At 35.7% G+C, this 26,201-nt stretch overlaps 1 protein-coding gene across 1 annotated transcript in view; it reads left to right on the forward strand.

Annotated features, from left to right (window-relative positions):
* The first annotated feature begins 1,029 nt into the window (after positions 1-1,029).
* The window catches only part of LOC112049626 (semaphorin-1A), a 29,103-nt gene continuing 3,931 nt past the window's right edge, over positions 1,030-26,201 (forward strand). The window contains exons 1-9 of the mRNA XM_052887624.1: positions 1,030-1,337; positions 12,163-12,302; positions 16,563-16,659; positions 17,485-17,536; positions 20,976-21,228; positions 23,715-23,908; positions 24,557-24,698; positions 24,847-25,528; positions 25,763-26,088. Of these exons, the coding sequence (XP_052743584.1) occupies positions 12,212-12,302; positions 16,563-16,659; positions 17,485-17,536; positions 20,976-21,228; positions 23,715-23,908; positions 24,557-24,698; positions 24,847-25,528; positions 25,763-26,088 (1,837 nt within the window). The 5' untranslated portion in view covers positions 1,030-1,337; positions 12,163-12,211. The remainder of the gene's footprint in view (positions 1,338-12,162; positions 12,303-16,562; positions 16,660-17,484; positions 17,537-20,975; positions 21,229-23,714; positions 23,909-24,556; positions 24,699-24,846; positions 25,529-25,762; positions 26,089-26,201) is intronic.

Genomic DNA, 26,201 nt, shown 5'->3' on the forward strand with positions numbered 1-26,201 from the left:
GTTGATTCAATTCAGGTAAATATCTTACTAGCTGTGATAGATTTTGAAGGTGGTAGTTTAATCCTTAATATATTCATCTCATTTTGAAAGTTTCTTTTTAAAAGTACTAACAAGTATCTAGGCCGAAATCTATGATAAAAAGATAACCAAAAGAGTGTCTTTCAATAAATTCGTTTGGAATATAAATTGCTATGTTTCATGCAAATACACTTAGAAATGTCAACTTTATTCGACTATAAGCTCGACTGTTACGATTGGTTTATATTTCGTAATCAAATACGACAGCCGCGCTACTGAAAAGCCTTTTTATTGACTTTAAAAATAATATAAACTGGCATCTCGTAAAAATAGCATTAAAATCGAGCAGATGCGGCTATGAATGCAAGGGATCTCGGTTTAGTCTTCTCAATAAAGTTTCACAACCATGTGGTGTAAAAAAGCTCGTTCGGTAATCTGCCCAAGACGTAGATAATAATAAGTATAGACGCAGGTAGAGCCCATGTGGTAGCACCTGACGCGTCCCCTAATATCTACGAGGCCAAGATAGAGCGTCCTGTTTACTTTGTATTTATCTACTCTTCTCTTAGATAACAAGGACAAGTTATGGGACTTAAGTAATCACAGACATTTCGAAATAAGCTTATGATTTTTGATCTCATGATGTTTCAGTAAATAACATAGTAAACAATATGTAATTTCAGTGAATAAAATACCAAAGCTTCAACGTTGCTGCCATTAGCCTTCGCTGACTTTAACAAACGTTTTTGCCCCACTCAATCTTTATGAGGGACTTACAGTTATTCACTTCAATTATTGCGCCGAACTCTATCAATACCCTCCTAAAAGTACCAACGTTTCTATTTTATGGCCCCTCATTTGGAAGCGTCAACACAAAACAAAAAATATTGTAAAACTGGCAACGCGTTGCGACTGCGAGAAGTAAACGTGGCAACGACGGGCAGCGCACGCGCATGTAGTAAAAGAGATAGAAACTGGTCGGGCGGGTTCGTGTAGCCGCTCCCCCGCGCGTCGTGGCCGCGCGCCAGTGCCGTAGTCGAGTGCGTCGCGAGTGTACGTTGAGTCGTTGATACGTTCGATTCGACTAGCGGCCAACTTCAATTGCGACCACAACTGTAAACACCAAACCAGATACGTAACTACAGACTAGGAACCGGTCTCGAGGAGTATACAGTGACATCGATGTGTTCAGTGACCGTTACTGTGTTTCAGTATTTGTGATAGCGATTATATGTGTCAGTGAAAACTGTTTGTTTGTATGCGATGACCTGTGGAAAAAAGTGTGTTTGGATTATCCAGACGGTGAATGTTTAATAGAGGTAGGTCTGTTTTTAAGTTAATTATTTAAAGTTCAGCATGGCAGATGACGGTCAAAAGCTCTAGATGTAGAGTAGGGGAGAGAGTGCGTGTATTGTTGACACGCGGGTAGTAATACCATGAGTTTCGACTTTGTTGGATATTTTTTTTCAACATAGCTTTATTTTATTATGATTCGAAATATTAATGGTCAATCGAACAGATTGGCTCGATAGTAATAATAATTTTATTCCATGCCTAGAATTCCAAAATGCCTAGAAAGCTAAAAAAGAACATTAATTCCTCGTACGTAAAGAAACTGTATCTAATAATTATGCAGTTCACGATTTTAAAAAGTCCTAGTTTATCATTTTAATATATTCCAAGCACCAAATATTCCATTCATAAAACGTGTTGCACGTACGTATATGAATATTAATAAGCAGAAAAGTATGTTTGTTTAAATGTGCTAATCTCTGGACCTTGTAAAAAATGCATATTATTGCCATACTTATTATAAGGTGGAGAAGTTTTGCATGAAAGCGTGTTTTAAAAGGTTAATTTGTTTGCCAGTATAAATGTAATTAAAGTGGCAATTAAATATGTAGAAAAATAATTAACTTAAAGTTTAAAAGAACTAAAATGAATAAACCGTTTATTTTTACATCAGACCGGTATCGTTGTGTGCATAAATCACGCGGACCCTCCATACATTTTCCGAGCGTCCCTTTTATCCTAATAGATGAGCCGATATGGGGTTCGGACAGCCAGCAATTGGTGGGTCGGCTCCCCGGACGCGGCCGCGGGGTGTAGCAGGCAAAGCGCGCTCTACGACGCTTTGTTCGATATTTAAATGTTTAGCTTTCATATTCCTTGAGCTTTCTTAACGAATATCCAGACTAGCTTTACCCCGCAGTTTCGTCCTCGTAGATCCCGATCTTACGAGTATGTGGATAAAATACCCCTGTATAATATTCTAGACTGTTGTCTATCTCTGTGACAAAATTCATTCAGATTTTCCACGTCCAAATTTATAATATTACTTGGAATATAAGTACATACTCAATTAAATAATCATGAAAACATTAGGCTTCTACTGTATAGGTACCCAACGGTATTTATAGTATGAAATATCGTTGGAGCTATTGTACATATTGTGCCCGCCAATAATTACTCGTACATATTTTCAGAATAATTTAATATAAACCTGTATTAAATAATTCTGAAAATTTTGTACTGGACAGATTTTTGATGTTGTCACCCTATATTCTAACTTGGAAACTGAAACTTCAATAGACAAAATTCGTATTCAAAAGTTACACAGAACTATACACTATGAATAATCCTTTTTAAGTAAATATAATTTTGAAACTATAATTCTACCGGGTGTTAGATATATTTTGAAATAAATAAATAAAGCGAACCATTAGGACAATGTAATTCTCGAAAATGTGGATGGATAAGATCATTGATCTTTTGAAGAATTTGTTGAATATTAATTTTGATTTAATTCTCTACGCATTGCAAAAGCAGGTTACAAAACTTATTGGATACGAAACTGGCAACCTTTTTAAAATTTTATAATGTCATTCAAATGTCCCTTGGGTTTTCCTTAAGCCGAATGAAAAAGAATAATCTCAAAGATCACCTTCGAAGAAATCGGTATAGGTATTTCCTCTTCCACTTTTTGAAGTAGGTAGGTAAGTTTGATAGTTTGTTTGCTTTATAAAAACATCATATTTTGACGGCCCCACTTAAGTGGGATAAGGTAAAGGAGATGATAATGACTTTATTAAACATCCAAATTAAAAGTAGAAAACCTTTCAATATGTAGTAAGTACTGCAGCAACCTAAGGTTCCCATTCCCGGGGGAATAAAGGTATACAATATAGCCTGTGTTATTCACTGATATTGTAGCTGTCCATTGATGAAATCATTTTTATTCGATTTCGTGGCTTAGAAAACAAACACACATTCGGATTTATAATAATAAGATTAGTATTAGATGTTAAGTGCTACTATTATTAAACGAGGACCTAATAATTATAGGGTTTTAAAGTGAAGTCATTGTTAATTTAAAATAGGATTTCCAATAATGCAATATTCATTAATATTTACCGTCATTAATAGATTGTTATTCACGTTAAGAGACGATTAGTCGTTGAGTTGATGATTAAAGACACTCCAAGTCATTACGATTTGATACTACAACAACAAAAACAAACAAATTAATACCAAGTAGAAGTAAATAAAATAAAATGCATTTAGTGGCGTCCATAGATGCTAATAATCATTGCTTGCCTTTAACGGTTGCCTTTGCGGTTTGAAAGAAATACTTAGTAGTTGTAGGCTTATAAAATAGGCAGACGGTATTTCACTGTCAAACAACTGAAGCACCATAATGGCGCAGAGTATCTATGTGTCAGGGTTTAGGGTATTGCCAGTTATAGGAATTTTTTGACGGATTTACTCGTACATATGTGTGCAACAGGAAGCTTAGCAGCAATTAACTTTAAATATATAGAAAATATAAAGTTAATTGCTTTGGTTAAATGACGCAAGACTGGATAAAACTTTTTCAAGAACCAATTTAAATTTAAAGACAAACTAAACTATAACTGCAATAAGTAAGTGAAAGTAAGTTTGTGTACATAATTATAGCAACGACAAACCGATCTTGACGAACGGCATAAGAGATTGCATCATAGACACAAACATAAGTTTGTTCAGACCTCCCGCGGGAACTTGACTGTATGTTAACGTACCGTATGTACGGTAACTGGTTTGTATGTTAACACGACCCCAAAACACGCCTAAGACATAACCACTAGAGACATGCCCGTTCTACTGACACGGTGAAAGCAACTACACTAACGTCTGAAGCGACCTTTAAAAATACAGACGCGAATAAACTTTCGTTTTATCCTCATAGTAAAAAAAAACTATCCCGATGATTCACGACAATGGTTGAAGTGAAGGTTTGTAGGAAAGTCTTTCATTTATCAACTCAAAATTGGCGCATAAATCATGAGTTAAATATAGTAGAACGTATTTGTGGGATGAAAGCTCACACTGATGTTCTCGCGAATGAAGTCGCCAGCGTACGCTAGTATAATTAATTAATTATCTTAATATACCTATGTATAAATGCGAAAGATCACTCATCACGATATTCTCTTATTAAAAAGAATTTTAGGAGGGAGGTAGTTTATAGTAGTGTCCGCTAAGAACGAATTTTATACGGTCGGATTATAGTCTAAGGTTGGACGAAGTCGCGGGCGTCCGCTAGCTTTATATAAATCTGTTGACGCCATTTTATTATAGTACCTCAGGAATGTGTAGTAGATATTACGCCGATGAATCACTAAAGCAATTCCTTCCGCTGAATTTATAAATAGCAGTATTTAAGTAACAATTACCACGGTTTGTAAATGAAATACGTAATGAATGAGCACATTATCAACATCCTGGGTTATTGCGCATATATCACACGGTGTCAAGATACCTAGTAGAAATTGTTGGCATACAGATATGACACCAGTATTTAAACATTATATACCACAGATAACCGTACGATAACAATTAGTGCAATGTGTGATACATAGGTGTATATTTACTAGCGGACACCCGCGCCTTCGTCCGTCCTCAGACCTCCCTAATCCGGCGTTGTCGTAAAATCCGTTTTTAGCGGTCGTCTACTAACTATAAAATACATCCCTGTCAAATGTCATCAGAGACAGTGGTGGAACTCCCGTACGAAATTGCCGATTTTGAATAGTTTGTTGTTCTGTTATAATAATTAAAACAAAAAAAAATGTGTATCCATTTTTGTCTGTCGATCCATTTTTTAAGTAATTTTGAAAATTCAGTATTACAATAATTTGAGGGCAATTTACAATAAAATGAGGGCTAAGTAAGTAATAGGATAATAATAGAAATAACATTCGTCATATCTATTAATGATCTCCATTAAATCTTATTCGAGTCCCAACACGTATCTAGTTATCCACTATCCAGTGCACGTTTACTGGTAGGTACTCATAACTCGTGTACATAGTTTTATATTACGTTATATATATTTCAGGCGTGCTACCTATATCATCATTATCAGCTTATTTTAAGGGCCTACTACAGGCCAAGCCTCCTTAAACATACATTATACACCTAAAATTTCATTTTAATCGGTCTAGCTGTTTAGAAGTTGTAACAAAATAAAAGAGATTACAGGCAAGCCATAATACATATAACAGGATCATCGCCCAGTTATTCGGTCCAAATATTGCAAACATAAATATTTTATGCACGGTTTAATTTTCTCGTCTCCTCAAATCATATTTTTTCAATAAAATTAAGCGAAAAGCTTGTTCTAAGAGAAGCTACTACAACAATACTTCAACGGGTCAATTATCAATCTAGGACTTCTCGCATTTAAGCCAAGCCTCACAATCGTTGAAGCGATTGTGCACACTATTCAGCTACCTCGGTGATTGTTCTAGACTACGACGAACCTATACCTCGGTAAAATAAGTAACCCGGTTTGAATACAATTTTGTAGGTACGTAGGTAGGTAACTTGCATTTTTTGGACTAGCAGTTAACTCTTGACCGCAATCTCTCCTATTGGTAGAATGACGGTGCAATTTGAGGAGGAAACAAACTAACCTTGAAGTTGTATGGTCGATTTTAAACCCATGCCCAATCGGTTTATACGCATTTCCTATTTACGATAGATCTTTTGGTCTTAAATGTTGGGCCGAAGCTGCCTACTAGACCAAACTAAGCCTATTTAGGAATATTAGTTCCCGAATTGGTCGAATACCGCTACTTCAGAGACCTTGTTTAGAACAACACACTGCCTTGTTCGGCTAGTAACTGTAATAGTAAAGTGATTTTCTTAGTATAAATAAGTAATAAAAGAAATCCATTAGGGAATTAGTTAAGTGAAAAAACATTACGCGATCTCAAAGGGACAAAAAATAATTAATACTTTTAAGTATTAATTACCTATAGTATTCAGAAAAGGTAGGAAATTACCTTTAGTATCTAGAAAAGGTAAAACGAAAATAAAACACTTAGTGGTATTTTAACTAAGGAACCAACGATTTCAGTTTAAATATCGTTAAATAAAAAGAGAAAAATTACTAGGGAGAGATATTTCAAAAGTTTTATACATCGACGCTTCAACCCTTAGGGGTTGCCAAGTGTAGGCATATGATAACCGCAGCTTCCCGCATAGCGTGGGATCGGGTAGGCCGAGTACCACGAACGTTGCGAGCTCGGGTGTCAACCGCATCTACATAATTATAGGTCTGCCTTGGTCACGCTACACGCATGCGAGCGTAATCCGGTTGAGAAGCCGATATAAAACTTGCTCGACAGTGGGAAACTTTAGATACATACTCGTATTCGTAACACAAACGACAAAGAAACTTGAACAACTTCAAAACAACAACATATTATCTTAATATAGAAGCGAAAAAAACAAACAAGAAATTTTAATGTGCCACTTTTAGATTGCGTACAACAAAGCTTACTTTATTGACCGCATAGACGTAATAAAAACTCCAAATACCGTCTCCTGACCTAAAAAGTGACGTATCCCAATTATGCCAGTTCAACTATTAATTACGTACACTTCGACTAGCACACAGATGCACATATGAAGACAGACCGACCACCATTAATTTCCTATACATATAGTGCAAATACACTTCGCACTAATAATTAGAAACTCGGTGCCCTTCAGGGTGCTTCAGTTTGACAGTGAGATACCGTCTGCCTATTTTTTAAGTCTATGAGCGAAAAAATCAAACAAATATTTTTACTTGTCATTTTTAGATTGTGTACTTACACCTTTACTTACTTTATTAGACGATTAAACATTTTGAGTGAGTAATAAGTACGTGGCAACACAATTTTTCGTCTTAATATTGTAACGTAAGTTTTCCATTCAACTCGTTCGATCAGTCAAGTAACAAAATCCAACAAACCGAATGTTCCTTTCTTGCCCAAATGTATACGTTTACATATTTATGATTCAATAGCGTTACCCCTTTCGCTTTAATATGCATTCGAATGTCTTCGTTACTTTTTTAGGTCTTTCATACTTTATATTCAGCGTTTGTGCTATATTATAGTTATTGCGTGACAATAATTCGTCAATGTCTTTAAATAAATAAAAAATATATAAGTTTATGTATTAAGAGAGTTTTAAGAGAAAGATTTTAAAATTAGGTTACCAAATCTTAACACAATCAAGTAACCAAATAACAATAAAGATTAAGTTAAGTAATTTGTTAAAATAATTACACAGAAATAAACAGATATGGCGTTGGTTTACTAAGGACACTTAAGTATTTTTATCCAGACCTTTTAATTAAAGAGATGGTAACTCTATCCCTCTATACCTACCGATACTTCTCTGAACAATGTTAAATCAAGGACTAAATGTAATGAAATATTTAGAACCTCATTGATACAGTATAATATAGAAAATAACGATATCAACATATAGGTAGGTATCGATGTTGTGATAACATCGCCTTTGTTAAGTCAAGTAATGGTGCCGGCAGATCGAGTGCCGATAAGTTACAGGTTTGCCGTAATGTAACGCAGGCCGGGGAATTAACTTAGCGAACTATGCCAAAGCCGTTAGGTGTGACGTTATACTATCGAATTACTATTTCGGGCCGAGAGTGAATCTGAAAGTCCAATAAAGGGTAGGAAATATTACATTATACACGCCCCCGGTTCCTTTTGTGTGACATCTGTGGAGCGCTGGCCTCATGGCCGCCTGCTGTTACATTAAAAACTTACAACCCTTTTTGATATTGCATTAAATTTATAACATTATGCGCACATTATCTATTCATTTATACATTAATGGTACAAAAGATTCCTAAATGAACAAAAGTGCTGCCGAATTAAGTATTTATCTTATCTACCATTTAAGGTCTGTATGGGTTAATGTGAATACATTAGTTACTAATTACACGTAAAACAAAAATACAATACAAGATATTTACTCTATACGACGCTAAAGAAAGTTCTATGCTCATAGTCATAGACATTTAGTCTATCAGTACTGCAAATACCGTCGACAAAAAACAAAGATTATCAACAAACATTTACCAATATCAAATATTATCAGTAGCGCCTATTTTTGCAATCTTATACATATCTGTTGACGCACAACGGAAGTATATCCACAAAAAGTTGAACAAAACAAATGAGTTTAGGTTTTTAATGACTCATTTGATAAATAGCAAACAGTAGACCAATTCTCACGTCTAGTTCGTCACGTTCAAAGATAGAACATTAACGAGATGCTCGCACAAAAAGGTAAACGTACAGTAAATTGCTTGATGCATAAAAATAAATATAAAAGAACCTCGGTTAAGTTTCTCACGATCACAAAGATAGTCAATGTAAAAACTAGAATGGGAGGATTCCGAAGCTCGATGCATACAGGATGATCGGTCTTCTCGTATGTAGGAATTATCGTCAACCGAGCGAATTCATTTTGCATGCTCTGAATACTAAATAATCCGTCTACTAACTTTAGTGGCCGTTTAAATTTTTTAATAACATCCGATGCAAGAGCACCGTTGTTTATTTAAGCTTGTGTGTGTGTGTTGATGGAGATTCTACATCAAATAGTGCTGTGATTTATTTTGTAAAACTTTCCATCAAAAACTTTAATCAGTAGCGCTGTTCTGTGACGATGTTTTATAACTAGATAGTGTGTATTTTGAATTAGCTCTATCGCTCTCTATAATACAGAGAAACATAGAGACGCATTCGAGACTTCTAAAGTACAGAAATCAGTTTGTAAAAACTGGTTTCGTTTGATTTGGAAGAAGCTAATTCGGTTTACTACTTCTATTAGATACTAAATCCTTTATCTATATATTTTTTTACTTGTCCCCCTTGTCTCCCTTAATAAACTATTATTTTAAACTCATGCTTTGTATATTAATGACCATCACTGATTTCCTTTATAAATAAAATGTCTTGAATCCGGTTTTGTATGCCTCGTTTATTTTTATCTGAATAGTTATACTTTGCCGTGATAATCGTGCTCAAACGCATGAGATTATTTTTAATGAATTATGTTCATAAAAATATTGTATTGAAGACAAATTTAATTAATGAATGATATTTTTTTTCAGTTTTGTTTAAACCAATCTTCAATTTGATCCGATACTTAGATACTGATATAAACCTAAAAATTAGCTGCACAAACTTCTTACTTCGATTGATTTTATTATCATGATAATTTTTCACCTACCGTTTAACGCCTTCGTTTAACGGTAAAATTAAACGCAGTAGATACATTTTAAATCGCACTAGTGCACGTAGCAAGCTCGGATACATGCAGGGAATTATCGCCAAGTAAGCAGATTTATCTCGCACGCTGTGAATACGGAATATTAATCTTACTCGAGTAAAACCTCAGGGTATCAAAAAAATGTAAAAAAGAAGATACTCGTACGTACCAATGAACATAGAAAATTATATAGCAAAATTTTCAAAACTAAAAATGACAGAAGCTAATTCCATGTATTATCTAAGTAATTCCGTGGTACGTGTATTGTCTTCTTCCATATAACAATTTCCAGGTATTTAATTATGGTCAGCTTATTATTCCAACCCATATTTGACACGCAACCAGTTTTTAGCAATCCCGATTAGAATCTGACCTCCGGAACCGGTTAACGCAATCCGTACAACGTGAAATTCATCATTATTCTTTTATGTTGAGCCCGTTCAGATTCTCTTTGTAACTTTCACTGGCATAAACAATTTGCAGGAAATAAAACAACGAAACGTAATAACTCGCTACGAAATTGCGCACTGTGAAGAGCTTGAATTAAATGAAATACGGTTACGTAAGTTGATAGCCCTGAAATGCGAAAGTTTTGAATAGGCACCTCAACTTATTATAACGAAGCTTTGGGCGTAAAAAAACGCCGCCGGCATAGCACACTGTTGTAATAGGTTACATGTATTTGTAGAACAATCAAAGGCCTACGTACCATTACTTACATTACATAGGTCTAAATAAGTTAGACACAAGCACCTACAATCTACATTACAAATAGCTGCTTACATATTAAGTGTTTTTCGCAAAATAATTGGAAATTACACTTATTGTAACTTTTTGTCATGCTGTAATCTCTTATATATAATGTGGGTTACCTAGTTATTATCTCAACGTCAGATTGGCTAAGATTATTCAAACTTAGATCAAATTAGATCTTGTATAGGTTCAGTCATGTACACATCCGAATCACAAATTACTCCGACATGACATTCCGTTTCATGTTATAACGTTTTACGCTTCCGTTACGTTTTTTAAAATTCACTGCTTCACCTTTGAAAATCAGGTTTAATATAGTTTGTGTTAGTTTTTTCATCCTCGATCTGTGCATGTTTGATTGACTTCAAATCCAGGGGCGTAGCTACCGCCGTATCAGCCGTATCAATGATACGGAGCCCCCAGACTACAGGGGGACCCCTGCAGTGTGCAAGCGAAAATCAGTAAAATGTACTAATCAATTAATCTGGTGTTTCTCGCCGTCGTGAAAAAAACCCAAAAAAAACTGCAGAATATTCACTTCATGAATGACAAAACTAAAAAACGTTTTTTCCTCGGTCAAGCGTGCGCCAAAAAGTTAGAAACAATCTACCTAGTAGGTAGTCACTGTCATATTTATTTAAAGCGAGCATTTTTGTGTCTTTTGTAAGAAATCCTTATCCTTTCTCTGGGCCCCCCAATTAATTTTGATACAGGGCCCCTCCAAGGCACGCTACGCCACTGTTCAAATCTTCTAAGTAGGTCCAGTAGGTAGGACCAAACCGCCTTCCATGTCCTCCCTTTAAGCTCATCCCTGATAGATATTATGAGGCAACCTGAGACGAAGTACATATTATATTTATTTATGCCTAGTAGGCGTTGATAGCTAAGTAGTTCAGGTTTGTTTGCTTACACTTGAGATAACCATAAAATATAATGATAATACTGTTATCTACGCGTAACCATTAGCGTGTTTAATAAATATAAAAAAAACCTAATACTAACTACCCGGCGAGTTTTTTTATATAGATATTAATTTTATCATTTAAGCCAACACTGACATAGTTGCTGGTTATTCTGAGTTAATAATCTTGTCTGATAATCAACAAATACTTACAATGAAAGATAATGCCTTAAGAATAATTAGCTTTGTCTTTTATAATTAGATGTTGACAAAAACAAAAGTTATTCAAAGAGTTAAAGAAGAAAGGAAAACTGTTTTACAATTATTTTCAAATAGACTAATTAATTTATTATACTTCTAAAGAAGATAATATTCTGAAAAAGGTATCTAAAGAAAATTGTTGTATTTACGGGATTGTTTCTTTGTCTTGGACGCCATTAAACTTTTTTTTTTATTTCAAATTGATTTTATGTTGATAGTTTTAGTTGCTTATCTTAGACTTCCGTTTGTTGTTTGTTGTTTGTTAATAATCAGATTTAATTTATTCTTTAATTATGTATGTAATGTAATATACCTACTTGCTATTTCCATATTTGTTTTTGAGGAGTAGTCGAAATATACCTGAAACGTTTCATTTAAGTATTCGTCACGAAATAAATTTTTATTTTTATTTTGTAGTCCGCAAAATATTTCCTTTTTATCACATTTATAATAAACACGGACCTTACCAATTGTTAAGTAAAACAATAGAATGTAAAAACATCTGGCAGGTAATTCAATAAGTAAAACCTATAATAAAAGGTAGGATAAATCTTATGTAAACAACAGAATGACGAGAATAAACATAAAACATTTTATTGTTACAGGGGAGGCAGTGACAATGGCTGCTCTAACAATGTATCGGTTTTGAGCAAAATGGCCGTCGCGCGCGCGGTCCTGGTATTGCTAGCATCCACTGCACAAGCATGGATGCCTGACGCCAACGCTAGAATTCATGTCAAATATGGTAAGTGTTACTTATCCTACTAATATTATAAACGGTTTAACGTCTACTACTGAAGCTACTACCAAATTTTAGCCAAATCTGGAATGGAAATAGATTTTACTCTGGATTAACACATAAGCTAATTTTTCATGGATTTGTGAAAAACCGAATTACACGCGGACGAAGCCGCTAACTATAATAAAAAACAAGTAATATTTTGCTTTTTCAACAATTTGAATTTCAATGATAACTTTTTAAAATTATTTGGTGCAACTTCACCTTCTTCTTGCTCCAAAATACAAATTCCATCACTAAAGAAATTCATTACAGCTAGTTATGACTGTATTTTTCCCTTGTTTTTAGTCAATAAAAGTTAATAATATGTTCAACAACCGTTTACTGTCTTCGACGTCGACCAATATCATCGCATTCTTCTCAATTCGAAATGTATCTTCTTGTTAGGTATTGTCGTGATTTTGTGGATTACGTTGCACATGGAAATTTCAGATCCTAATAGCTCTAAAATGTCCTCCTGGCTTCCGCGTTTCCTGCTACTTGTGCACTTCGACATAAATTAAATAGACAGCTTATAAGCAAAATTACTGTAAGTCAAGTTATTTATCTACTAGCGGACGCCCGCGACTTCGTCCGCGTAAATTTCGATGTCAACTTTACTACTACCCCTACCCTACAATACCACTACCCCAACCCTACCCAACCCCTACATCTACCCTACCCCTACCCTACCCTACCTTACCCCTACCTCCCCCTACCCTTACCCTACCCAACAAACCTACTCCTACCCTACCCCTACCTTACCTACACCCTACCCCCATCCTACCCTACCCTCCCCGTACCCTATCCCTTTCCTACCCCTATCCCACCCGTACCCCTATCTCACGCCTATCCTACCCCTACCCTATCACTTCCCTATCCTACCCGTACCTCTACCCTATCACTACCCTACCTCTACCCCTACCCTACCACTACCCTAAGCGCGGCCCTAAACCTACCCTACCTCTACCCCTACCCTACCACTACCCTAAACCCGGCCCTAAACCAACCCTACCCCTACACTACCCCTACGCTTCCCTACCCGTACCCTACCCTACCCTGTAACTTCTCTATCTTACTCCTACCCTTAGCAAGATCGGTCCAGTCCTTCGCGATTGGTGGTATGACCAAGAGAAATAGAGACTTCTATGCTAATATTATAAAGAGGTAAATTTCGTGTGGTTGTAGAAGGTAATGTCTGGATCTACTGGACCGATTTGGAAAATTGTTTTAGCAATAGAAAGCTACGTTATTTGCGAGTGTCATAGGCTATGTTTGATCCCCATATTCACACGGGAACGGGAACTACGTAAATGAAAGCGCCGGGCGTCATATAGCGGAATTTCTGCGTTTTTTAGAAATTTTGTATTATCTCCGAAACTATGTCAGTAATTAACATACTGTAAATGGCAAATCTTATCTTCATAATATCCTTGTGATTATGAAATAATTTATTTTAATAAGGATTAAAGTTTAGTTGTATAAATAATGACGTAAACCTAAGTATATAAAATTAATAATTTTTAAAACACAAAAGGTACTATATCTGCTAATATATAGAAGATAGATATATGGTGTCGCGGACTTTTTTGTAGAACTTTTAAAGATACATAAAGCCTCCATACATTAATTTCAATTATACACAATAGTTAAGGCAGCGCATGCGAATAAGTCTGTTTAAGAGGATTTTCAGTCCGACCTGTATGACTAAAACTGTGACAACTCGGCTAATATATATGATAGCAATATAAAATATAGCCTATAGCACTCCCCGATAATGTAGCATTCTACTGGTGAAAGAATTTTTAAAATCGGACCAGTAGTTCCGAAGATTACCCCATTTAAAAAATGTGACAAACTTACAAACTTACAAACTTTACCTCTTTATAATGTTAGTATAGATTTATTTAAAACAGGACACCAACAGGTTACAATAAAATCTTATAATAAAATAAAAAGAATTATATAAGTTAAGGCAATTATTGCAGACCCACTTATTGGTTGTCTCAGCATGCACTAAGGATAGGGATAAGGCCTAGTTCGCACTACTCCATTAATCCAGCCGAGTACAAACGATTTTTGGGCGATAAAACCAAAAATTGTTGGCACCCGACTAAAAAAATAAAGTAGTCTTTAAAAAATAATAAAATTAATAAACTTTATTGCATCAGGCAAGATAATTGTTAAGTGCATACAAAAACACATTAGTTTTGTTTAATCGATTATGTTTAATCAAAACATTGACCCTTGCACAAAACGAGGCAACAATACATAATAACAGTTGTAAATGAAAAGTAAATGTTAGGGGAACATAAAAGGGAACGCCTGCCAACGCCAGTCGGGTGATCAGTCGTATTTACGATCCATTCCACTTAATTCCCTTCGTAGAAACTACTAAGACCCTTTAGTATCTACCTAGTGCCGTCCCGCCGTCAGCACCCGTCTTAACTAACCTACGGAAGCAATTTTGTATAAAAATAGATATTTAGTGAAGCGAATAACGACAAATTAAGCTAAGCCATACTCAGATGTAATTTATTTCATTAGAAATACTTACTTTCACAATCAATTCCCACAAATCTGTAGACTAAATGTCACAGCGATTTTCGCCTAATTGACCCCATAGAATATCTAAGTACCATGCCAAGAGATAAAATAAAGAAAAAAACAAACTGTTATAAAGATTATAATGTGTAATTAAATAAGACAGCTCCTAAGAACATAATACAACGCTCGCCGAAGTATTCCCGCGTGGTTATGAAGGACCAACTAATAGACAGCTCTCAAGCTAACGAGCTCAATTATTATTACACAGTAAGCGTTAACAATAACAACTCCATTGAAAAGAGCAACGTCTAAATTCACTCAGTCGACAACTCTACACATATGCTCTACTGACATTGATTCAAAGATTGTTGGTGTTTCACAAATGGGTATTTTACTAAAGAAACAAAAATATCTTCATTCAAATTACTCAAGTGCTTACCTACATGCATAGTTTTATGCATGAATGTGCGATTTTTAATGCCACTAACAAAGTTTTGCTTGCAAATTTCAATTGATTTGAGTAATTGTAAAATGCAATGCTACCTAATTTATTGCTATGCCATATCAACTTCTAACATACTCGTTCGTAAATTTACAAATAATGCTTATATAGGTAATCATTTGATGATAATCAAAGAATCTATAAAATTTATATATGTAGTATGTACCTATTGTGAAAATGTGTTAACAATTTATCCATTTCACTGCACTGCATAAAGGATAGATATGAAATCCGACAGACAGTATTCTAAGGGGTCTAACCCGCAAAATGCAGGTCGGGTCAGCTCTTGCGGTTTGTTAAGTCGTCGGTTTACACCACGACAGTTCGTAGATCTTTTGGACAGTAACAAACGTTGGTTAAACGTCAAGTTTATTATCTGGTTACCCTCTCTTTAACAAATTACTTTTGAACTAAATTACTACAAGTTATTGTATAGTTTTAGTACTACATGTCTAAAAGTGTTATGTGAAATCTAAATGTAGAGAATTGTATACATAATGGGATTAGTACCTAATTAGTTACATTTAGTCTTCTTATGTTACGTTATTAAATCTCAGTAAACTTTTTAATATTTTAAACTTTTTCTTTGTTCTTATATTTATTTAAGCTGTTTAAGAGAGTTGAATCCATTTATTTGTTTATCTAATAAGATTGAAATCTTAGATTGCGAAGGCACGACTACTTCGACATGTTTCTCTTTGGGCCTCTTAATAACACAGACTGTTTTTGTCGCTCTATTCACAAACCCACTTCACTATTAGCATTATGTTTTGATAATGGTATTCTTGAGATTTGTTATGACGAATCCTGTCGTATATATTAATAGTGTAAATATTATTTAATCGTTTATTTAAGCAAGTAAGGACAAACTAACTTAACAAACAAAATATTGATCAAATAGAACTATCACAAGTCAGTCAATATGACCTCCAATTTCCATTATTCAAATGCAGAAATCTCTTACCATAAAGTAAACTTACATGTTTTATATCTATTACGTACTGATGTCACATTTTAAATGCAATTTTCCTCATCAAAGTGCTCCATCAATGTATCTACTAACCTATGACCTATTTGCTATTCCAGGAATTCCTCACAACATATTACCTCTATTGTATTCCTACAAAGATACGTTACTATGTATCAAAATGGAAGCTTATGAATTGGTTTTGTTACAGGCGACGAAACTCCGGAGCAGTTTGTGGGCAACACGACGGGACCAAACCACTTCCGTGTTCTAGACAAAGATGACTTCTCTATTTTAGTTGGTGGCAGGTTAGTTCACTTTATGACTTTGCACTGCAAATAATAACCTAAACTAGTATAAACTAACCCTTATTATGGGAATTAAACTTAAAATTAAGAATTAAGTTTATGCATTTGATAATCTTGGAGTTGCACAATTACTTATAATGTAATCGTTTTGGAAAAGAGAGGAGGAAAATTCTCTTTGCCAAAATTTCCACATGTCATATGTGTGTTAAATTTTATCATGGTCAGATATCAGTAGTTTTGACGGCCTCCGTGGCGCAGTGGTATGCGCGGTGGATTTACAAAACGGAGGTCCTGGGTTCGATTCCCAGCTGGGCAGATTGAGATTTTCTTAATTGGTCCACGTCTGGCTGGTGGGAGGCTTCGGCCGTGGCTAGTTACCACCCTACCGGCAAAGACGTACCGCCAAGGGATTTAGAGTTCCGGTACGATGTCGTGTAGAAACCGAAAGGAGTGTGGATTTTCATCCTTCTCCTAACAAGTTAGCCCGCTTCCATCTTAGACTGCATCATCACTTACCATCAGGTGAGTTTGTAGTCAAGGGCCAACTTGTCAAGAAAAAAAAAAAAAAAATTGTGACATTTTCGGATTCATTCTTACTACATACCTACAAGTGCCTACCTACACTGTAGGTATGTTATAGAAAAAACTATGAACAAAGAAATAATAAGAAAATGAGTAAGGAAAAATTCTCTGAATGCATTATTGCATGAACCATGTGTTCTACAGACATACGAGTATCTACCTATAATAAATAACCTTTGAATCACCGTATTGTTAACATGGTTTTAAATGAGACATCTGATTAAATATTTTTCTTTTTTGCAGGAGCACAGTCTACAACCTTAGTCTGTACGATTTATCAGAAAATGTAGAGCAGGTGAGTAACTCGATGTGGAATATTTATTAACATATAAAAAATATGGATATACATCGCTAGTCATATACCCAATAAAAATTTTAATTATTTTGACAATTTAAGTTAAGAACAAAAAAAATAGATATAAAATGACATAAGTTTTCTACTATAATATTTAATTTGTTTGTTGACAAATTTTCTACATAGAGATTGGCTTTAGTACAGTAGTAGTCATGTTGCAGTGTTGTGATTGTAGTTTCGCAAACTTGTCAACGAGAGAATAACTAAACCTAAGCAGTTGGCTCCTAGGTTTATGTATCTAATCTTACGCAAACGACTGTCGTTGCCCCTAGCCTTCCTCTGCTTATTCTTAGTTACGAGTTGCGACCTATTTGTCGGGTAACTGTTTATTTTCTAAATCCTACGAAATTAGCACAGCATCTGGAATTAGTATTTAGTACTAGTTCGCAGCAGTACTGAGAAATCTGTAACTACATAGATCTAGTGAAACTGTTCCAGGAATTTCATATTACTTTGGATATATTGGTAGTTGTCAGTTGTCAGACTTGGCGTTTGTGTATTGACTGGAGGTTTAGTTCACCTTTCCTTCAGATTGACACCAACGCGTTCTGTCAACTGTCTATTGTCAAATGCTTGACTGTACAACGTCAAACTTTCAAAAGACTTAAACAGACTTTTTAGACAAAAGCATACCTTATTAATTTAACCTGACAAGTCAACACATTCGCTTGCCTGTATAGAGTCTATGAAATGAAATATCTGCGATGTCTCGCACTGAAAATGTCATCTTGCGCTGAGTTATAGACTAACAACTGCATTGTAGATATGTCACGTGCCAAGTTAAAACAATTAGATATACCTAGTGATACGCACTTGATTACAAGCCCAAAATATTCTCTCTACCCTCATTTTTATTGTAGTCTGTAATATAGAATTAACATGCATAAATTTAAATAAAATAGCAAATTAATTCTCCATGACGAATTATAAATAAATTGGGTAAATAGAGAGAATATTTTCACTTGAACATAAATCCCTTATTTGTATGAGATAGAATCATAGGAACTCAAATGTACCGATGTTACTGGAATAGGTATATTCGTATGTAGTCCAGACGGTAATACTTGGCACTTGACACCCGAAGTAAATAATTTATGTTGACAAAGCGGATAGAGTGCGTTACAGCATTCCTGTGCGTGCGTGGACTATCGCCTGGCTTATGAATGAGTTGCAATTGCGTGGCACTAACACTTCGAGCTTTATCTATTGATATTCTTACTGTATGTGTATATATATATATATATATATATATGGACGCCATTGTAAACTTTCAACCCCTATTTCACCACTTTAGGGGCTGAATTTAATCACATTATATTTCGTATTTATGCTTTCCATACAAACTTTCGAAATCTGTTCCTCCCCTCCCTCTATTTTTATTTTAGGGTCACAAAGTCCTATGTTTTGCTCAAAGGTTCCATTCACCATTATACCAAAATTCATCTTGATCGATTCAGCCGTTTAACCGTGAAAAGGTAACAGACAGACAGACTTACTTTCGCATTTATAATATTAGTATAGATTACATTACCAAATAATTTTAAAGATAGATATTTGATTTCAATAGATAAATTTATGTAATTTCATATCGATATTACCTGTGATTGTAAAATATTTGATACTATTCTTGATAAGCGTTTCAAAAACAGCACCAATATATATATATATATATATATATATATTAGAAGGATATTTTAAAATATAACATATTATAACCGCAACCTGTGACGTCAATACCAAGTAAACTTTTCCTAGCGTGTACAACTGTACATCCATCACCAGCGTAGGTATAACGTGACTAGAGCAATTCTGTCAAATTATTCGCATTGCATGACGGTGATATCGCCGCACCATACCGCTTAATATACAAATAAACAAAAATAGCAAAGGGTATAAAAAACAATGCTCAAAAATAGATTGCAGAAAAAGAAATGGACGGAAAAATATTTATAGTTAACCACGTTGTAACACCACTATTGACTCAAATGCAAATTGTTTAACTTACCAAATCGCAAAGAGTAAAAAAAATGCTCAAAAATAGATTTCAGAGAAAAAAATGGACGTTACGTTCGGAAAATTATTTCTAGTTGTAACCCAACTATTGACTAAAAGGCAAGTTGGATAACATTGCCTTACCAAAAACTCGTAGCAAAAGGTATAAAAACAATGCTCAAAAATAGATTGCAGAGAAAGAAATAGACGTAAGGTTCGGAAAATTATTCATAGTTGTAACCCAACTATTGACTAAAATGCAAGTTGTTTAACATTGTCTTACCGGAAAGTTCAGCTTAGAGCTTTTGTTATGCAAAATAATTGTTATAAAAACATATTTTACGTGTCAGACTGTGTTATTTGAGTTGATTTAGGTGACTCATAATCATATTATTGTATCTGTAAGGGCGATCTATCTGAAAACAATTTCAGTTTTGAGAAAACGGCTTTTTTGACACTGCATCAACGCATCCCATAAGAGGCGTGCGATCGATCTGGTAAACATTATAATCACAGTACATTGTACAATTAATCTACTTTCTTAATAAAATTTACCTAGTGTTATATTGTGTTGTTTAATTTTAAAAATGAATAAAAAAGCAGATGAATGAATAGGTATTCCACAAAATGTCTCACCTTGCGTTTTCGTTTTAACTCGTAATGCTTCTCATTTGTTTAGGTATGCCGTTTGTCCCACACAATTCGGGTATTCCCCGAGCAATTTATGTTTTATGTACCGGCATTCGTCAACGTGGAATTCTTTTTAATCCCCAACACAAAACGACGAGATGTTTTAAGTTTGACGTGTCTGTGTGAGTGTTACTGGCATCGTAGCTCGCGAACGGATGAAGTGTTTTCATTTTGTTTTTTTATGTTTGAAAAGTGAATTAGTTCAGTAGTATTCTAAGCTATATGTTTGATGAAAATCGGTCCAAGATGGCCGCCGTCACTAGATGGCAGATACATTAAGTTCGTCAAAATGGGTATCAAATGCCGGCCGCCACCACACAAATGATAGTCGGTGAAGTTTTTATTTTTATTTTTAATTAGCGGACGACCGCGACTTCGTCCGCCCTTATACCTTAATCCAGCCCTTACAGTAGTATCGCTGTAAAAATTTAGTATACTATAGTATACTATAACCTGACCAGGAGTATGAAGAATAATTGTACCAAGTTTCGTTAAAATCCGTCGAGTAGTTTTTGTTTCTATAACGAACATACAGACAGACAGACAGACAAAAATTTTACTAATTACATTTTTGGTATCAGTATCGATCACTAATCACCCCCTGATAGTTATTTTGGAAATATATTTCATGTACAGAATTGACCTCTCTACAAATTTATTATAAGTAACAGATATAATTATATTTTTTTGTTCGCAGCGCATAGAATGGCAGTCCACAGATGCTCACAGAGAACTTTGCCAGCTGAAAGGGAAGTCTGCAGACGATTGTCAGAACTACCTGCGAGTAGCGACGCGGGCGCATGGTCGGCTGCTGGTCTGCGGCACCAACGCCTTCAAGCCGATGTGTCGCAGATATGCACGACACCCACCCAACCACCATCTCGAAGAGTTCGACGGCACTGGCAGGTGTCCCTATAACCCGCAACATAACTCCACCGCCATTTTCACTGGTAAGTAAATTAAAAAAAGAAAGATAGTTTTACTATAGCTTGACAACTTCGTTCGTAACACTTCAAAAACCCACGACTGATGCACGTCACTTTTCCGCACACACGATTCACACCCGCGCAGTCTTTCCCCCTGTCGCCCGCATATCATAGGAGTGTTATCAACGAACTTGCCAGACTATACACATCATTCATGGTGGATCAACCGCTCCAGTAGTAAATATAAAGTATGTTTTTCATACATCTATTATAAACTTCGAGATAATACGTATAATATCCGTTGTACTCCTTTAAATAAAATCTCAAAATGAATATCACTTTCCTGAGCAATTTCGTCCGCTATATTTTTTTTCGTTATTAGTTTTGTTTATAAAAATCTTAGCCAGAAAAGAATTAAGTAGATTCTTAATTACTTTTTAAATTAAATTAGCAGACGACTCGCGGTTTCGTCCGCTTTTTTTCCATGGAAATTCGGGAATAAAAAATGGTCTATTTTACTTGATAATGTAGCTTTCTGTTAGTGAAAGAATCTTGCTAAAACTAGTTATTGTTTTGAGTATATTATTTACAAGCAAAAATACAAATTTATCCTCTTTAAATTTTTTTAGTGTTGATTTTATGCGGGTGTCATATGAAACAGTAAATAAATTTTATCTAAAATTGATTTATACAAATATGTATTGGCTTATACTTTCGAATAAGTTTCCTCCCAGTAAAATACCCAAATAAATAAATAAATAAATGTTCAACTTCAAAATGGTTCCCGTTAAGTCATAATGATCTGTGACGGAGATGGCACAGCGCCCGCGCCGCCAGCGCGAGGGGTTGTCCGCGCACGAACTTCGGATATGGATCGATTTTATTACCATTACTGTTATATCCAATTTCTATGCAGCTCTCAGATTTAATGTGCAGTTATTCGAGTGACAGTAACGGAGAACGGTACTGGTCTTAAACAAATGCTTAATAACTACTCGGATTACAGTTAAGCTTCAAAGCGAGACAAAAGCGTCGATAGTCATCTTAGAAACCGGTAGATTCTTTATTGTCTTGCATTTTTATTGGGACAATTGAGAGTATTGGTAACCTCGATAACTCGATAATGATTATTAAATTAATTGTTGTCTTTCTCTAGTAAAAACAGCTTTTAGATTCACTTATTTTAATTTAATTTACTTTATTGTTAGACACTAAAGGCTTCCATAATGTCGTAACTTATAATGTATTATCAAATACTACGTAAACGTAAAATTACAATAAGAGACGTCACCTAATCTAACCTCTAATGACTCTTATGAATCACAAAACCACAAAACCGATTCACGATTCTGAATGAATTACTACTTCAATAGAATACAGGTACAAAATAGGTACTTAATATTACCCTACCTTCGTGTGACTCGAAAATCTTATACCTATTCAAATCCGACCGAAACTAAGTGGCCAATCGAAAAGTTACATTTAACCTTGCATTTGTAAGAGAAGGCAATATTATTTTTTAGATTTTCTGAATTTTCAATGAGCTGTTGGTGTAAACTGTGTTGGTGGGTTAAATACAAATTTATGAGAATGCAATGCAACCCTTGTCCCATGGCCGCTATCTTGGGAAAATTTAAACAAAACGTTGTTTTTAACTTAACAACTATAAAAAAGGTTTTTATTATTTTTTTAGCCCTAATTTGTCAAGACGCCGTTTGCAACCCCACAGCCCACAAGCTTAGATTTAACTATACACTAACTCCTCTTTGAAAATAAAATTGGGTCCTCTGACAAATACAGCTAAGTCCAAAAAATGTACTTATCATTTCAACAATCGACCATAGTAATAGACGACGAGTAGCGGACGCCCGCGACTTTGTCCGCCCTTAGACATCCTTAATCCAGCCCTTACGTTTTCCCAATATTTTCCTTCACTGCTCGGCTCCTATTGATCGTAGCGTGATGGAAAGCACACTATAACCTGCCCAGGAGTATGAAGAATAATTGTACCAAGTTTCGTTAAAATCTGTCGAGAACCTACTTTTTGTTTCTATAACAAACATACAGACAGACAGACAGACAAAAATTAAACTGATTGCATTTTTGGAATCAGTATCGATCACTAATCACCACCTTTCTTCCAACCCCTTCCGGGGTTGTGGCCTTTCGGCCTAAGGGTTTGGGTTACGTCAAATCCGGTGGCCCCACACGGACTGCGATTCCTCGCTATCCTGCGTCGGGGCGGTGACATGAGAGACGACGGGTCTTCTCCGGCCCGTGTGAACGGAGTGGGGGTACGGGCCTCGAGGCAATGCCTCCTTGCCCGGGCGTGTCGCGGGGGATCTTGCTCCCCCGGTGTTTTCTTCTAACCCCTCCCGGGGTTCAGGCTTTTCTGCCTAGGGGTTTGGGTTAAATCCGGTTGCCCCGCGCGGACAGCGATTCCTCGCTATCCTGCGCAGGGGCGGTGTCATGTTGTTTTACGTATATTAAATTCTTCTATTTGTCAACAGATGGCCACCTGTATACAGCGACAGCGGCAGATTTCTCTGGCTCGGAACCCCTGATATACAGAGAACCAGTGCGTACTGAACACTCGGACCTACGGTTGTTGAACGACCCCTCATTCGTCGGCGCTGTGTCATCTACCAGCCATGTCTACTTCTTTTACCGTGAAACTGCTGTGGAGTACATGAACTGTGGAAAGGTCAGTTTCTATGCAAACTGTATTTTATGGGACACTAGTCGACGCTCCACGGGTTCACCCTCTTAATTCCCGCAAAGTTCTTGACACTCGCAAATAACAACGTTCTATTGGGGAAAGAATTTTCAAAATCGGTTCAGTAGATACAGAAATTACCCACTACAACACCACAAACTTTACCTCTGTAATTTTAAGAGGTCTACTCTATTAAATTCCATTTTCCTTGCATATAGCGATTATGTTACCGATTGCATTATTTCTTAATCACAAAGGCTTATGTATTAGTTTTACTCACTTTTTGAAACTACTTTTTGTAAAGTAATAGGTACTTAGGTATGTTATCATCTAATACCAAACTACTATTTAGTAAATACCTTAGTATACGTAAATAATAGTACATTCAATTTGATATTTTATAGTTACGCCATGGTTTCATGTTATCTACTTATTAAAGTAAAAAGAAACTGGGAGATTAATTTGATAAAATCTACATTTTCCATCGGAGAGACTTGTTTTCACAAAAGTTAGTTCATAACTTTGGATTATATACATACACTTTGTACAGTTCTAAGAGCATTAATATCTTAGCCTATCTGATAAACTGTTCGTAAAAGTTTTTTTATTGAATTTATATAAATTGTTATTTTACAGGCTGTATATTCGAGAGTAGCGAGAGTTTGCTTGAACGATAAAGGCGGCCCGCACCCTTTCAACGATCGATGGACCTCATTTCTCAAAGCCCGATTGAACTGCTCGATAGCCGGAGAATATCCTTTCTATTTTGATGAAATTCGTAAGTTTTCTTAATTAACTGACACGTCTTAAATCTAGTAAACAACTAATGATAAGCTATCTAAATAGATTTTTTTTTTTCATTTGCAATTTAAATTTAATTTGGCGATCTATCAGTTACATTATCGGAATTCAATTGTGTATTACAGAAGCGACAACCGAAATTATCAACGGCATATATGGAAGTGGCAACTCCCGAAATGATATAGTCTACGCCGTGTTCACTACGCCACAGAATGCAATCGGTGGATCAGCAGTATGCGCCTTTTCCATGAGGGATATTTTAGATGCATTCGAAGGACCATTTAAGGGCCAAAAGAACATGAACTCGAATTGGCTGCCATTGCCAAAAGAAAAAGTGCCGCATCCGCAACCCGGGTCGTGTGTAGAAGACAGCAGGACACTATCTGATTCTGCGATAAACTTTATCAAAACGCATCCACTAATGGATAGGGGAGTACCGTCATTTTTAGCTCGACCGGTCCTAATAAGAGTCAGTTTGCAGTACAGATTCTCTGCTATCGCTATCCATCCGCAAGTTCAATCGATGAATGGTAATAAATACGACGTAATGTACGTCGGCACAGATGACGGAAGAGTCATTAAAGCTGTCAATGTAGCGTCTAATGAGGGAGTCTTTGATTCGAGCATGGACGAATATAGTAGAAACCCCGTAAGAACTGCTGTGATATCCGAAGTGCAAGTGCTGCCGCCGGGCGTTCCGATAAAACAAATGCACGTCGCTCTCACTACCGAGAAACTGATCGTCTCGTCCGGAGATATTATAAAGGCTGTCACGTTATCACATTGTCCAAACATTCAATCATGCAGGTACGTAGTGTACAAGTTTGATTTCAATACAATTTGCTTTCTTTCTTGAACTGACATTGCTAAACTTATACAACGTTTTACTTGAAACATATCTATATTTTATCTTTCCATCTGCATCCATATTGGAGAGTGTTTGTCTTAGAATCTATAACACAAGTTACAAGGAAGAGTCCTTTGTGACTAGATGTGACTTAATTGTGTGTTATTTTCCTTATTTATTTATTTCGTTTACAGAGAATGCGTTGCTCTACAAGATCCCCATTGTGCGTGGGATTCCAAACAACAACAATGCGCCTGGGTTGGGAACAGACAATTCCCGAATCCGGAAAGATTCTTACAAAATATCGAAACAGGAAAGACTGACATCTGCAATAAACTACCCGCACTCTTACCGAGTGAAAGACACAACAACAGAAGTCCTGCAACGAAGAAACCAACGCAAACAGAACCAAACAGGCTGCTACCAAATAACGATATCCAAAATGAAATTCTTATAGAAGTAGTCGAAACTAACGTTTTGTCAGAGGAAAAGGGTTCCAGTAACAATAAACATGAAACAGGTAGGTGCAAATCGAATAGATCACGTAATATCCCTTGCTTGGCTGCGCAATATAAAAACTAAAAACTAAGATGACGTAACCTTAACAAAATCACAGCAACCTGAATTTGTGAG

The sequence above is a fragment of the Bicyclus anynana genome, chromosome 1 (assembly GCF_947172395.1).
Source record: "Bicyclus anynana chromosome 1, ilBicAnyn1.1, whole genome shotgun sequence".
Taxonomy (NCBI): Eukaryota; Metazoa; Arthropoda; class Insecta; order Lepidoptera; family Nymphalidae; genus Bicyclus; species Bicyclus anynana.